This window comes from Peromyscus maniculatus, chromosome 9, assembly GCF_049852395.1.
Source record: "Peromyscus maniculatus bairdii isolate BWxNUB_F1_BW_parent chromosome 9, HU_Pman_BW_mat_3.1, whole genome shotgun sequence".
In the NCBI taxonomy this organism is placed as follows: Eukaryota; Metazoa; Chordata; class Mammalia; order Rodentia; family Cricetidae; genus Peromyscus; species Peromyscus maniculatus.
Genome location: NC_134860.1, coordinates 112,808,244 through 112,824,987, shown reverse-complemented (window position 1 = coordinate 112,824,987; position 16,744 = coordinate 112,808,244). Strand labels below are relative to the sequence as shown.

General features: G+C 38.7%; 1 protein-coding gene across 3 annotated transcripts in view; it reads right to left on the bottom strand.

Annotated features, from left to right (window-relative positions):
• The window catches only part of Gpc5 (glypican 5), a 1,351,527-nt gene that overhangs the window by 995,676 nt on the left and 339,107 nt on the right, over positions 1–16,744 (bottom strand). Inside the window, exon 6 of one of the 3 annotated variants that reach the window (XM_076545553.1) lies at positions 11,976–15,135. The exons of the other annotated variants lie outside the window; for them this stretch is intronic. Coding sequence (XP_076401668.1) covers positions 15,084–15,135 — 52 coding nt within the window. The 3' untranslated portion in view covers positions 11,976–15,083. Of the gene's footprint in view, positions 1–11,975; positions 15,136–16,744 lie in introns of those variants that run through there. 3 annotated transcript variants of the gene reach the window in all.

Below are 16,744 nucleotides of genomic sequence, written 5' to 3'. Positions count from 1 at the left end.
ATAATGATAATAACAATTAGTTCCTGCTACCACAATGCCTCTCCCATAGAAACACACATTAGCTACATTTCCACAGGGATGCAGCCCTGTCACATTGGCAATTGCTGCATGAGGATATACCCGAGTTGATCCTTTACATCTGTCCCCATTGTTGGTGGCACACTCACTGGGTTCTCTCATCAACTCCATGGAATAAAAATAATTTCAAAAACATTTCTTTTGGGATGGCCAGAGAATTTGTTCAGAGGGAAAAAAAACACATTTAAAAAACACAAAGAACTGTGCCAAAGATACTGAGGAATGCTGTCCGAGTTCAGGACATAAACAACTGATAACTCAGATGTGTTCTCAATATCAGATGACTAGCGTTTCAGAAACAAAATCAACAAACAAACAAGGCACCCAGGCTTCTGAAGGATGGACACACATACACACAGAAAGAGAGAGACAGAGACAGAGACAGAGAGACAGAGACAGAGAGACAGAGAGAGCGCGCTCACAGAAGTTGGTCTGCTTGGCATCTGGACTACATTTAGACAAAATCACATGAACAGCAATGAAATTAAACAACTGCTTACTATGAACACTATTCCATTTTGATTCAATTACAAGGCTGTCACAATTCCTTGCATTCTTTCAATTTTAGACTCATTTCACAGATAAGAGAACCTGGCAGAAAAATCAGCCTGCAGACTAAAAACTAACAAGTATGTACATTCTCTTTGGCTTGAATAATATAGTTATGTAAAGAGTTAATGTAATCTTTAATAAAATGACCAAATTTAGAATCATGGTTAAAAACATACAAAATATCAGTGCATCTTTTCCTATAAAGACACTGTAAAAAGAATGAGGTAAATATTTTGAAACATGCAAGACATGTATATGCCACATAAAGATGGTAAAAGTGAAAGCATAAATTGAGACTGACATGGTAAGAAACTGGCAAGGCCAAATCAAAACCATTAGAGACAATAAAATTAGTAATGCATTCTTTCAAATACATAGGAAAACAAACTGTTATAATCCATATTAAAACCCAATCCTGTATCAAGAAGTTCTCTTGCCAGAATCTTGTCATTTGACTCACTAATAGCTTTATTCTTTAGTGCAGATAGAGGGGCCTTTCAAAGTAATTACTAACCAAAGAGATTTAGCATATTCTGAACTCTACAGGAAAAAATAGTCAGAATTTGGATTACAAGATAGGAAATACAATCCATGAAATTGTTGCTTTGCATTGCTTTGCACTAATGAGAAAGCCTAAGCCTGATCAGGATGATCTGCAGGGTCTCCATAAATTCTTTTCTCCATTCTCAGCAGTATGGCATGAATCTAAGTGTGGTGTTTGCTATTTAAAACGTTGGCTGTTTGCTGGTTTACATAAAGAGAGTAGACAATGGGAATTGTTAGGTGACTGAGACAAATTAAATAGCTTTTTCTCACATGGGCTAATTGGTTCTACCGTAGAGCCAAATCAAGTATCATTCAATTTCAGCATTACAAATTTACAGATGTTACATGTTTATATTCTTACCCATAATATCACTCACAAGGTATGAAACACTTTCACATAGAACATTTTTTATAAATATAAAATTATCATCTCACTAACAGAGTCTTTAAGGGGAATAAACTTGGAATTGCACAGGTCAATTTTCTAAGACTATTATATGGTGAATTGGGTTTGAAAAAATGTGAAATTATCTTTATTATATACTTGAAGGAGAAATGAAAAATCCCCAGGATTGATGATTTATGCTATTGCTAACGGAAGTGTGGACAAGATGCTTACATTCCTTGCTTTCCTTTGGTTCAATAGTAATCATTTACATATTTTGCATTTAATAAAACACTATTCAAAATACAAAAGAACTGAATTTTACTAAAACTGAAACCATGTTATAATTCTTGTTAGATAAATCTGATATCTTCAATATATTCATACAATGAATTCTTGTTGAGAAACTAGTTCAAAGCACACAAGAGCTAGTGTGGTATATGGATTTTGGATAGAGCAGGGAGTACGATTAGTACAGAGTCTGTGGTATTACTAGACAATAAATCTTACAGATCTTGCTGTGAAATACTTTAGAGTGAGGTAGTAAGCACTAAAAAAAAAAAACCCTGTATGTGTATAAAGGGAAAACATCTGGCAAAATTGTCAATAACACATATGTGTGGGGCGTTTACCCACCACCCCCACAGCTTCCCAGAGTTTTCTTGAGTGCGATCAGCAGGAAATATTAGATAGAAGGATTGATAGCGGAGCATCTTGTGGAGATAAACAGATAGAAAATAAAGGATAGCCTCGAGAGGGCCTGGAACCTATTCCAACGGGCCCGGAATGTCTCTGGTCCAGGGTTTTTATAGAGACGCCAAGGGGTGGAGCAAAAGACCTCCTCCCCCAGCACAGCCAAGTGCAGACCATCTCAGACACCTGCACTCAGGCCCGTGGTCCTGATCATCCTCTATTCGGACCTGCTGGGTAAAGCCACGAGGAACCGCAGAACGGGCTCCCACAGGTCCCCCCTTCTTAATATATAAAAAATAACTATTAATGGCTTACAGCAATCTCCATAGCTGTTACACCTCCCAGTATGGGAGTAGAGGATGATACAGATGGCTATTCTCTTTTGAATTAGGTCCAAGGTGACCACAGCAGTCTTAGCTGCCTTAAGCCCTTTCTAAACCAAAACTCTTAAGGCGACTACAAACTTAAAGAATCCCTTAGCTTCATCATTACCATTAACAGGTTAACATAAATATTGCTATACATAGTCACAATTCTCTCAATCTTACAACTCAAAACAAACTCTTAACAGAACCATTAGAATTAGCATATATGGTGCTATATATAGTTAACAATTTTCTCCGTCTTGCAACTTTAACTCAATCATTTGAATTTTCTTGTTAACAGAACATAGGAAAAACTTCGATGTATTCACAAACTTAAACATTTCCTCAATTCCACAAAGCCAGGGTGCATTAATATCAATAGGTTTCTGCGAACATAATTCAATCTCATAGCTCCTCCTTTTCTTTATAATTTTTAAGCAAAATCTCAAGCCTAGTTAGAAAACCCAAACTTTTCTGTTCAAACAGTTCCATTTGTAACAAAACCAGTTCCATAAGTAATTCCATTTTTACATAAACAGTTCCACAAAACAATTCATAAATCTCCAGTTAATAAAGCATATATGCATACACAAAATTGCATCTTGATTCTAAGTAGAAATACATTTCTTCATTTAAACAGTTCCATTTTTAACCCAATTCCAGAAAACTGTTCCTAGGTCATTACTATAAGTAAGCTCAAAATTGTCCCATTGCAATGAAATCTCTATTGTTATTTTCACTTAAGTACCAAAATTCAAATGATAAATTCTGGTACTAGCCTTCCAAATATGAGAAATCCATAACCAAAATCTTTTTGTAATTTTATCTCATTTTTAAGTTCAAAAAGTTCAAACAAGAAAAATTCTGGTATCAGGCTTTCACTTCCAAATATGAAGAGATGTTTTTCAACCAAAACTTTTTGCAGTTAATTTTTGTTCAAACAAGCGTCTCTGCAACTTTTGTTCTCAAAGACAGACCTTTTTAGTATAGTAATATTTTAAACCGCACCGTTTTTGCTGTTAGCTCAGGTTTTTCTGTGCTGTGTTGATATTCCACGGATCTCAGCTGCGGATGCCTTGTGCTGGTTCTGGCCTCCGCCATTCTTAGCTTCTTAGCTGCTTCTGGAGCTTTTGAAACCATTCAGACTGCCTACCTTGCAGTCTACTAGGACACTATCTCCTGTGTCTCAGGTGTTTTCACCATATACATTAATAGACTCACACTTAACGCTTACACTTTACAAACCCACATAACATGTGCTTAAGCATAAACTCACTCAGCCTTTACACATTTTTACAAACTCACATATTAACATCTACTTATTTATACTTTAAGGAAACTATAGAACTACTTTAGCAAATATATTCCTTATTAATTCTCATATACTTATATTTATTTCATCTTATTTCTTATTTAAACTTACAACTAGCATCTTACAAGTTTATTACTACATGTCTTAAGACTACCTTAGATACTTCTTACAAGCTTATATTCTTAAAGGAACTCTATAGATCTATTTTACAAACTTATATAGGCTACCATTAGCATATATCTAACTTAGCAAACACCTAAAGATTTCTTAACACAGATATAACAAGACAGAATTTCTACAAACTCACATATCTTATTTTCATTTTTCTACTTCTTACTCTTAATTATTATCACTATCTCTATTATAAAGATTCTCTTAACTAGACAGGAAGTACGTACATCATTTCTAAAGTTTAGAGTTTATAGTCAGCTTTGTTATAAAGCACTGGGATTTAGTGAGTGTTGTCATTATAGAGTTGTGATACTTGTTGCTAGGGGATTGTAACATTCTCAGGACGAAGCCACACTCCAAAGTTGCCAGTTCTCTCAGCCGTTCCAGACCAGCAGAGATGCACTGTCAGCGGTAGACAGTTTTTAACTAGAGGCTATCCCTTCACCCAAATTCATAATAGCTCCCCTAAGAACTTCAATTCAAACAAACATTTCTATCACAGCAGTACTTTTGGTTTGTTCTACTGAAAAACTTTACGCTGAGGGTGAAATTATCTTATTTAGCTGCTGTAAAGCTCTTCGTCAATACTGCACAGCTATTAGGTGATATAAGGTATTTTTCTAAAGGAGCTAGTAAAGCCAAAAGCGGCACAGCTCTGAACTCTTATTTCCTCACTGTTTGCATTAAATCAGTGACAAAACTCAGAAATACTAATCGAGCCACTTTCATTTCTGGTTCCTTTATAGGAACCTCATTGGAGCTGACCTTCCTTAGTTCCACGCTCCTTACCAAACGCTCCGGTAACCACCGAGCTTCATTCTCCTCTTGTGAAAAAAACAAACATGTCCTCGACCCCATATTAACACAGGATCGGGACCCTTCCATAATCCCGAGCAGGGATCTTTCCATTTCACTTGAGTTTCAGGATTTAGTATTTTCACTTCATTAGCTTTAACTCCTGATGTTATTATTAGCAGCGGTGATATTTAGCATTGATTTCTTATAAGAACTTTCAGGTAAAGCAACTCTTTTGTAAGACAGCTAGATTTTCTGAAGTTTGTTTCCCATCTATAAAGCAGTCATTTCTTTTTTGAATGCTGTTTCCTTGTCTCCTTATTAGATTTGCAAAGGAATTACTCATTGCAGGCAGTTTGTTCAAAAGGCAAAGAACTTTTTTAATTTCAACATAAGTTTCTTCATATCTAAGACAACGTTCAGTGTATAAACTGCTTTCCCTTGCTTTAAGGATTTTAAGGTGACTTGTTTGCTCTTAAAGGTAGCTTTTTGTCATCCAACTACCGTAAAAACGTTGCACAGCTATTAGGGTAAATAAGGCATTTTACCAACAGAGCCCCAAACCACGAAGCACCTAGTTCCGTATCCTTTCAATTTTTCATTGGAACTGACACTTAAACTCTTAGACGATTTTCCTTATTCTTTTAAAGGCTGTATTTTAAGTTTACCATGAACGTATTTTCGAGCTGACAAAAGTGTTTCAGGGCAATGTCGCCATCTTTAGCGGAAAAACTACCTTTCCCAGAATGCATTTCCCTTATATCAGTTCATAATATCAGTCCCCATATATCAGTCCCTTATATCATTTCCCATATTTCTTGTCGTGTTTGAGAGTCAACTGGTTCTCTTTTACCAGACTTGCTTACAAATTCTTGCCCGGGAGGTTTGAACAAAGTTTTTTTTTGCTTTTGCAATGGGAGATTTGAACAAGCATTTTACATTTTCAGCTATGGCACATTGGGAGGTTTCTATTCTCAGCTGGCTTTAACAGGTGTCTCTTCCTTCATCAGACACTGGCCCCCGAATCAGAACCACACCTGCCTCGTTAGCAGGCATTGAGGCTGGCATTTCTGATAGCAACTTTCCTCGGGGCTTGTGCTTGCCTTAGCCAGTCAGTGAAAAACAAGATCATTTGCAACAGAGCTTTTCCATAGCTCCTTCAGAGATTTTCTCCCACTGATTTTATTCTCATTTTGCTTGTTCCTTTCCCCCCCCCCCCCCCAGATGCAGAGCTTCAGGTATCTGTCTGCGGCTCTGTACCTCTGCTAGCTGCCTTGGAGGTAGGGGCTTTTTATTCTCCCCCGAATCTGCCTCCAATTCTAGCAGCTTTTTCAGGTCATGCATTTTCTGGGGAGGATTATGTCCCTTCTCTGTTTCTTCAGAGTCTTTCTCCCAGACAGTTACCAGTTTGGTCTCAGTTTATCCCCTCTACTCCAGAAACAGTTTCCGACACTACAGTGGCGGCTTTCCCTGCTACTGAAGGTAGGGGCTTTAGTCCGTTTCTGTTTTCGGGGTCTGTGTGGTTTGTGAACAGACTAATAATCTAACAAGGGAGGTTTTTGCCATTTCTAAACTCCCATTAGGACAGGTGTTTTGCCTCATCAGGCCTTCACCTGGCCCAGTCCCCCAGTGGGTTGTGTTTGCTTGTCTGGGTGCTCAAGGACAGAGCTTATGCCAGAGGCAATCACCCCTCAGGGCTACACTCCCTCATTTCATCGGGAGTCAGTTGAAACAAAGCTTTTCTCAAAGAGATGCTTTCTCTGACAGAAAAGAAAGCTTTACTCCTGGATAGTTCTGTTCTGCCCTGGCTGGGCTCTTTCCCCAGACAGCGTTCTGACTCGGCAGCACAACTGCTCCAGACACAGTTCAGCTTTACTGTTTTCCCAGAAAGGTCCTTTCTCTGATAGGAAAGCTTTTCTCAGATTCCTTTTTGCATTTGTGGACCTATCAACCCCGGACTTGTAGGAAAGCAGATAACTGTGCCATTCCCACCGGCTTTAGCTTTGTTTGTTCATTAGCAATCTTCCCCCTGGTCCCGCACCTTCCTGCCTCATCTCTGTGCTCCAGGAAGTTTACAACTGCAGGAACCCTAGTATCCCCGAAATGCACTCCAACTCAGAGACGCTGGCCAGTCGCCTCTGGGTTTTTGCTCAGAAGCGAGGATACAATGCTAAATTTCAGGGAATCTTTGCATTGGACGATTAGGAGCACCTTTTCATTCTGAAATGCTCACTTAGACAAAGCCCTTGATGCCTCAACTCAGCTGTAACTGAAAAGCTTGGCTTTTTTGCTTTTCTCAGGTAAAGTTTCCTGCCTCTTTGGGCTCTCTGTAGCTCTTTCCCCACACTCTCCCAAGCGTTTCCCTCAGGGTAACTCTGACCCACTGTCTTTTACTAGCTTGAAGAGACAGAGCTTAGAAGAGGTTTTTAGAAACTTGTTCCAGCCTCCTGCATTGCAGGGAGGATTGTTAAAGCTTGAAAACTTAGAGAGGTTTTGCTGTCTTACATTTGTTGTTTTCCCTTAGAGCTAATCACAGGTGGTCCCCATACTAATATCTTCAGGTGATTCTAATTTTTGTCCTCTCTCAGAAGGACAAATTTAGTTTTTAAGTTTAAGAGCTTTTGAGAAAGATTAAGGCTTTTTAGAGAGTTTTCCCCCCCCAAGTTTTTCAAGAAAAGCTTTAGAGTTTAAGAGAAAGTTTTTTTTTCCCCCAGGAGAAAGACCAGCTTTCCCCAAAACTTCCCAACTTTAAACTTTGACTTCTTACACCCCCATTTTTGCCTCAGGGAGAAATTACTTTCTCCTGCCGCTTGGATTTGGCATTTCAGCTGTCCCCAGGTCAAACGCTTCCATAGGAAACTTTTTCTTCCCCATAAGCTCAGAGAAGAGCTTTTTTTTACTACCCGTAAAGCCCAAAGAAAGATTTTTTTCCCCCAGTTTGCGTTTAAAGCCCCCATTGAAGAGTTTTTCTGTCTAGTTGCCTTACTTATTTTTTCCTACACAATCTTACACTTCTAAGTTTTTCCTAACTATATTACTACCCTATTCCTTATACTTATCACAGATAGAAATTGAGAAAGGGATAGAAGATAGAAAATTTTGACAGAAGAGAATTTCGCTGCAGCATCGGACATCCTTCCAGTCCGCTTTCCTTTTCTCTCGAGGATAAAACCCCTGCCTCACCAAAAAAAATATATATAAATATATATATATATATATATATTCCATAACACTGGCATGCCTTTCCACTGGCAGGGCTGACTCAGCACTTTCACCAAAAACTCTGTAATAAAACTATTATTTTCCTTTATCTTTAGTCCCTATTACTTTGTCTTTAGTCCCTTTTTTCCCCTTTCTTTAGTCCCTTTTTTTCTTTAGTCCCTTTTTTTCTTTAGTCCCTTTTTTTCTTTAGTCCCTTTTTTTCTTTAGTCCCTTTTTTTCTTTTTTTTTTTCTTTTTTTTTTTTTTTTGGTTTTTTCGAGACAGGGTTTCTCTGCGTAGTTTTGCGCCTTTCCTGGAGCTCACTTGGTAGCCCAGGTTGGCCTCGAACTCACAGAGATCCGCCTGCCTCTGCCTCCCGAGTGCTGGGATTAAAGGCGTGCGCCACCACCGCCCGGCCTTAGTCCCTTTTTTTCTTTAGTCCCTTTTTTTCTTTAGTCCCTTTTTTTCTTTAGTCCCTGTTCGGGCGCCATTCTGTGGGGCGTTTACCCACCACCCCCACAGCTTCCCAGAGTTTTCTTGAGTGCGATCAGCAGGAAATATTAGATAGAAGGATTGATAGCGGAGCATCTTGTGGAGATAAACAGATAGAAAATAAAGGATAGCCTCGAGAGGGCCTGGAACCTATTCCAACGGGCCCGGAATGTCTCTGGTCCAGGGTTTTTATAGAGACGCCAAGGGGTGGAGCAAAAGACCTCCTCCCCCAGCACAGCCAAGTGCAGACCATCTCAGACACCTGCACTCAGGCCCGTGGTCCTGATCATCCTCTATTCGGACCTGCTGGGTAAAGCCACGAGGAACCCCAGAACGGGCTCCCACACATATGTACACACATAAATACATACATATTTACGTATATACACTACACATACATGTACATGTGTATATAAATACAATGCCAAGATACTAAATCAACATTTCATTCTTGGGTAAATTTTCCCATCCTATCCTTCAGTGAAGATTATCCTACACTTTTGAAATCACATCTTTAAAAATCCTTGCTTGATTACTAAGAAAATCAAAATCATCTCCACAGTACACACCTTTGTATGTGCTCTGTGTCTCATAATTTGTATTTATTTTTCCCTGACGCTAATGCTTAAACACTGAAAGAAGCTGTAGCTATCTGAAAGCCAGCTGATGTATCTCATAGGTCCTTTATTCTTCTGAGGTCAACCTCGCCAAATAACAAGAGGATAGGCCACTGGCAGCACAAGCCACCAGCTGCCACCTGGCACCTGCTCTGACTCAAAGTCATGGTTTCCCCCCCTCTTTTGAAATGTTACTTAGCAGGTGAGCAATGTGTCTGCATCACACACGAAGAGGCAGTACACTCTGACGGGTACATGGGGAAGTCAAAAGCCTAAGAATTCCTTTTCCTGTATGCACATAGGATGTAAAATTAAAATTTTTCTAAACACCTTGGCCAAATCAATGCAGCTCACCTTTGTGGAGGAATTTCCCAAGATCGGAGACTGGGCAAAATTATCTTAATTGATTAATTTAAACAAAAAAAAATTAAAAAAACAAAACAAAACAAAACAGGAATTTTGCTTCGCTTTGTTTTTTTTTTTAATAAATAATACGGAGATGGAGTCTATTCCTAATATTAGTGTTACTAGTTTCCTTCTACTGTGACTTTTAAAAATTAAAATTTCAGCGTAAGTGACAATGCCATTGCTTTTGTGATGATAGTGGTTGACTTTCACACAGCATTTGGCCCAGAACCAAACAGGAAAAACCAGTGCTCATCATAAATCATGAGTTCCTAAACTGAATGTGGGGTATCATGAAAAATTTAGCAATAGTTAACACATTTCTGAACATGCAGTAACCAAAATTAATAAAAATTGAGACCTGTAATGAGTCTCAGATGCTTCTAGTGGAGTTTGCCTGTGTTGCGTATCATGACTTCACTGCAATCTAGATTAAGAAGAGACCGCATGAGCACTCCTGTGCTGGACCCGCCATTGCGACTCGCAGTGACAAGGAATGCTGCCTGCAGCGATGCGGCTCTGAGTCAGGCACTGCGTGGTCTTGGGTGTAGTGTTTTTACTGCACATGTAAAGTCTTCTGTTCAGAGAAGCATAATGGTTTAATTATGGAAAAGAAAGACTTTAAATATTTTTCTACTGACATTTCTCAGTACAAAAATACCAAATTACTCTATCATTAGATTTGATCGACCAAAAAAATTTGTATGTTTTTGAGTTGCTGACTTCAGTATCATAAAAAATGAAAGAAAAAACAGTAACATTAAATGAACTCTGGCTCTGGATTAGGACTGATTCTCTAACATTTTCTAAAATGACTCTAAATGTACTTCTACGATTTTGCCCTAGATTTATGTGAAGCAGCATTCTCAGTACTGATGATTATAAAACAAAAATAATGATCAGTTGTGAAAACCATGTCCTATAGAATCAAAAATTCAGTCAAGAGTTCATTCTTTATGTAAGACTAGACATGCTTATCCATCTAATTAATATGCAAATTTGCTTTCATCATTAGTAAATGGCAAAATGGTGCATTTATCAAATACCCTGAAAAGAATTTCTTTATGATTCATTGGTAGTACCAGTTTGATTTGCATTACCTACTTTACATGCCCATTTTATTTGAAAGCTTTCCACTGCTGTGCTAAAACACCATGACAAAAGTGACTAGGGAAGGAAGGGCTGACTCTGGCTTAGGACTCCAGATAGTCTGCATCCACAGTGGTAGGGAAGAGATTTTGGAATGGCAGCAGGGCAAGGGCTGGATGATCAGATTGCCATTCTTATACAGAGGAAGCAGCAGAACAAGAAGCAGGGCAAGGTTATAAACCCTCAAGGTCACCCAAGTGACTTAATTCCTCCAGCAATACTGCACCACCTCATGTAAATGGAGGTGGAGTTTTCTGTCCTGTGTGCCCGATTATATCCATCAGTCACTTCCCACTCAGATGCTTATATTAATTACAAATGCTTGGCTGATGGCTCAGTCTTATTATTAACTAGCTCTTGCCTTTAAATTAACCCATGTTTCTAATCTATGTTTTGCCATGTGGTTTGTGGCTTGTTGCCTTATTTCTATATGTCTTGCTTCCTCTGCAGCTGGCTGGCTGGCATCTCTCCCAACTCTGCCCTTTTTCTCCCTGTATCTCCATTTGGGTTTTCTTCCCAGCTTTGCTGTGGATATTACTCTGTATAAATAAAACACTGATTGGCCAATAGCCAGACAGGAAGTATAGGTGGGACTAACAGAGAAGAGAATTGAGGGAACAGGAAGGCAGAGGGGGAGACTTGCCAAGACAAGGAAGATGTAAGGTACCAATAAGTGTTGCTGGAGGGCTTCTCTCCAGGTTCCCCAAGCCCCGCAGTCCCACAATCCACTTATAAAATAATCACTCAGACGCTTATATCACTTATAAACTGTATGGCAGTGGCAGACTTCTTGCTAACTGTTCTTTTATCTTAAATTAACCCATTTCTATAAATCTATACCTTGCCACGTGGCTGGTGGCTTACTTACCGGCGTCTTTACATGCTGCTTCTCCTGGCGGTGGCTGCAGTGTCTTTCCTCCTTCCTCCTGTTTCCTCAATTCTCCTCTCTCCTTGTTCCACCTATACTTCCTGTCTGGTCACTGGCCATCAGTGTTTTATTTATATAGAACGATATCCACAGCAAGTAAGTCACGAGCAACATGGCAAAGTATAGATTAATAGAAATAGGCTAAATATAAGAGTAAGAGATAGACAATGATAGGCCTGAGCTAATGGCCAAGCAGTTTAAATAATATGTTTATTTTATAAGTGGGCTACGGGACTGCTGGGGCTCGGTGGGACCCGAAGAAAAAACTCCAGCAACACAGCCTTATTCTGCCTGGTTATAGGCCAAATCAATCTTTATTATCAACCAATGAGAGCAACACACATTCACAGTGTACAGGATCCCACAGTATTTCCCCCTTTCTGTCTAATCAAAAAGAAAGGTTTTAACTTTAACATAGTAAAATTATACAACAAGAACAGTTATCAAGTAAAAGTCAGTTAAAATATCCAGTCTATTTACATTTGACAAAATTAAAGAAAATACTCTATCATCTGTCTTTGTGAGTTTAAAGTTTCATATCCAATTTATCTTTTATTATAACTAAGGAAAACTATAATTATAACTATCTAGTCTTCAATTCCATCAAAGACCCCAGAAGGATAATGCTCTGGGATCCTGTGTGCTGTGAATCAGTAGTATGGCTCAATATATTACATAAAATAAGTCAATACAATGAAGCATGAGATGAAACCAAAGTTTATCAAGCCCAGATAGGAAATTAAAAAGACAAATAATTTTCCAACTTGATATGTCACTAGAAAAAAAAACTCCAATGCTTTGAATGATAGATAAAAATCAAGTCAAATGTGTACCAAGAATTTGATTCAATAATGATGTGCTTATACAGCATTCTCAAAACCCAAGCAGCAGCTCACAGCAACACACAAACACACTCAAAGACAGACAGACAGATTCACAGTCAAAGGCTGTTATTAAAAGAATACATACCAAAAAAAAAAGACACAAGAACAAACTCTACAAAGAAACTAATGAATATTAAATACAAGACCAAGGAAAGAAAAGAAGCTGTTTAATCTAGAAAATGAAGACATTTCCTTTCTAGTATAATGACAGTAAAGAGTGATCGAGGGGCTGACCACCCAGTTTAACATTCACCTAAAAATAGTGCCATCCAGACACGCACTGAAGGATATGAGGAACTGCCTGAATGCACCTTGCTATCTACATGGTGCTGACAGCATGCTCGCCGCCAGCCACCCATCACACACAATAACCTCATGTGAATGCTCTGACTGTCCTGACTGACACATGATAATGGTATAAATCTATGGAGTAGAGTGCAATGTTTTCATGCAGGCACACATTTGTCATAATCAAATTAGAGAGGTTAGTATGGGCATTTATCATTTCTTTGTCACAGTATTTCCAGGCATGGAGAAGGATTTGTTTGGGATGACCTGATAGGTTTGATTCATCATTCAGATTCAGTGGTCTTTCCTCCAAGATTTCGACTTAACACTACTGCTATAAGTCATTTTGCTAACAGATGATTCTATGACATTGTCATCAACCTTACGCACCCCATGGAAAGTGATGTTTAACAAATCTTTGAATCAAAAGAAATGAATATAAACCCACCTTTCTGAAATTAATTGGTCTTAATAACTACATTGCTTTAAAGGGAGATTGTTGAAAAATGTCAGTTGGTAAAGTGCTTGCCATGCAACCACAGGGCATGAATTCAATCCCAGCACTCATACAAAAGTCTAGGCATGATGCTGTGTGATTGTAAACCCAGCACTGCTTAGAAAGAGATAGATGGATCTCCAGGAGATCACTGGCCAGGCAGACTAACAATCAGTGAGCCCCAGGTCCCTGTGAGAGACTGTCTCCAGAAAACTGGATGAATAGACCCTGACGAATGATAGCAGTTTACATCTTGTCTCTACACACATATGCACATACATTTATGCACGTATATGAGCATCCACACTCCCATAAATGTACACACACACACACACACACACACACACACACACACACACACACACCAGATGACTTAAAAGTGCAATTAAATGGCTAAAGAAGACAGAGTGGCTCTATACGGGCAACAAACAATATCCTATGTTGGGATGTGATAGAGAAGGCAAATGTACTTTTAATATCCTAAAAATATGTGATACTGTTGTCTCATAGTCAAAACCAAAAGGTGGAAACAGCAGTGGCCTCTCTCATTTCCAAAACTAAGAACTTTTACTTTCAACATCACAGTCATGGGATTTGCTAATTAAGGCTAGAACCAAAGGGAAAAGTGATCCTTCTAGACCAGAGATTTAAACAAATTGTAAGTTGAGACATTCATTTTGCTGTTTCGAAATCTTAGCCCATGCTACTGATTCAATAAGCACAGGCAACATGTGTCTAGTAACTGGAGGGGCTGATTGATTTTGTCTACATGAAATCATTGTATGTCACCAGACATGTTTGGGTATTGCCATCTTTAATAATCAATGCAAACTGAATGGCAAAGCAAGGCAGTACACGTAGGAATACTGAGAACCTTCAAGAGTCAAGTTGTATTCAAACAGATCCTCTGCTCTGGGCTGCAGTGCGTCATGCCGGGAGCAATGGAAAGATGACAGAAGGGATATTATAGTGGTGAGCACGACCATATCATCAGCCATAGAAACAAGAACCATATAAGCATCCAAAAATGGGGAGAAATGTGGGTAAGAGAAGCAGCAGTGTTGCAGATAATGTCTCAAGATCATTTCCTCTTTGCTGCTGCCATTCATTATTGGTAATGCACAGAGAAAAAATAGAATGCATTAACGCTTATTTTTGTATTTCAAGAATCTAAAAATGGAGTTGCTATCCAAAAGAGACTATCCTACTGCATATAAAATATACACTAAATATTTAAAATGAGGAACGCTAATTATAAAATTTTAATTTCTCTTGCTTTACAAGGAACTTTTTTATTTGTTCTAGAAAATGCTTTGTGTTCGGAATGTGTCACAGAAAAACTTGGCTCTCATTTTTAAAATAACTGTAAAATTCCAACTAAAATAATATTTCAATTGGTACATTACTCTTTTCTTTTTAAATTTCTGCTTTTACAGTGTAGAAATTATCACTGATATTACTTCACTAAAATAACCCAGAGTGTAGCTCAAGAGAGTAAGAATTTTTTCCTGATCAAGTCTATACTTCAGCAATTAGAAGAGGGTGTGACACAAATGCATTTTCTGAAATAAATGATTTAATTAAAATTATAATAAATACACAAGTTAGTACAGTAAATATACGGGAGACATCACTAACATTTACCTGGAATAATCCTATGAGACAAAGTATTAAGGTCATGGGCCTTATCCCAACATACAAACACACGTGGACAGCAGTGTCTGGACTCAGCAGAATAAAACCGAGGATGTGAAGTTGGGGAGGGCTTCTGGGAGGTTTCTGAGGGGTGAATATAATAAAAATCAATAAAATATTAAAAATAAACATTAACTTAAGAAATCTGACAAAATAAAGTTATTGAAAATAAAACAACACAAAAAATTTTAGGACTTAGGAAACTGGCATCAACAGACATTTCCCAAAGGAAGCAACACAGACAGCCAACAGATATATGAAACAAACAATAACCGTAATAAAACTTTCACATCACTAATTATCAGTGAAATACAGATTAAAACCAAAAAGAGGGTTAGTGATATGGCTCAGTGTGTAGAGCATGTGTTGTACAAACACAAGGACACAAATCCAGATCCCTAGACCCTACTCAAAATCTAGGAAGGGGGGGTGCACACTTGGACAAACCTGAAACATTTGTTCTCATTTAGGAACAAGTTGCATGAGTTTGGAAACCAGTGTCAGTGGTTAGAAGCACTTGCTGCTCCTGCAGAAGACCTAACTTTGGTTCTCAACATCCATATCAAGCAGTTGACAACAGGCTATAACTGAAATTCCTGGAACCTACATCCTTCTGACCTCTGCGGGCACAGGCACTCACAAGGTGCAAATATGTACATGTAAACACTGCATATAAACACAAAGGAGAAGGGATTAGGAAATGGAGGAGGGGAACATTATAGGGAATCATCATGTTCAAGCTGACTGGATTCAGAAACATCTAGTTTATAGGTAAGGTGCACCTCTGTGTGTAGCTGTGAAGGTGTTTCCTGGGGGGGGGGGTTGCCTGAGAAAGACTCCTGATTAGGAACACCGTCCTATGGACAGTATGAACACGGGGAATGGGAAGAAGAGGGCAAGTGGAAAGCCATCTGAGACTAGCATTTCTCCTCTTCTTGCTTCCTAGCTGGCCAGCTACCTCCTGGCTAACTTTCCCACTGCCACAAAGTTCTGTACATGTATATGGGGGCAGCCAAGTATGGACCAAACACTCTATAAGTGTGAGTTAAAATAAATACTGTCTTACTAAGTTGCTTTGTGGTTTTTTGTTTGTTTGTTTGTTTGTTTTTTTGTTTTTTGCAGTGGCAATAAAAGTAACTAATATAAACATGAATTTAATTAGGTCAAAATGACTCTATAGGGAACCAGCATAGAAATCATTTGTGTTATATACTGGCGAATACATTGCCTCCATTTTGTCCTTGTCCAGAATCTTTCTGAGATGCTGAGTTTAAATACAAAAGATGAAATAATTTGGCAGACAACACAGCAATGCAGCACAGTATTATGGCATGGGTTTGGTTAGGTGCAGCTACTTTTAGTGAGATTTCATAAGGGTTAGGAGCAAAGAACTCAGAAGAAGTACAGTCTGGTTACTAGTGGAAAGAACCTGGAGATCAGGAGGGTGTAATTTTTAAAGAGACCATGACCATTAAGGAGAACCCAAGCACACTGCATTCGGACAGCAAGAACATCTCAGAAATTGGGAAGACCCCATTCAGTTCAGGCTCTCTCCTTAACTGATAAGAAATCCAAGTGATGGCCTGCATGCCCAGGAACATCTACACAGTGATTTATATAGCTCAGTCAGCCAGGCAAATAGTGGCTGCTACAGCTGTTCAAAGAGACCCAGCTACTGCTTGAGCCAGCTGTA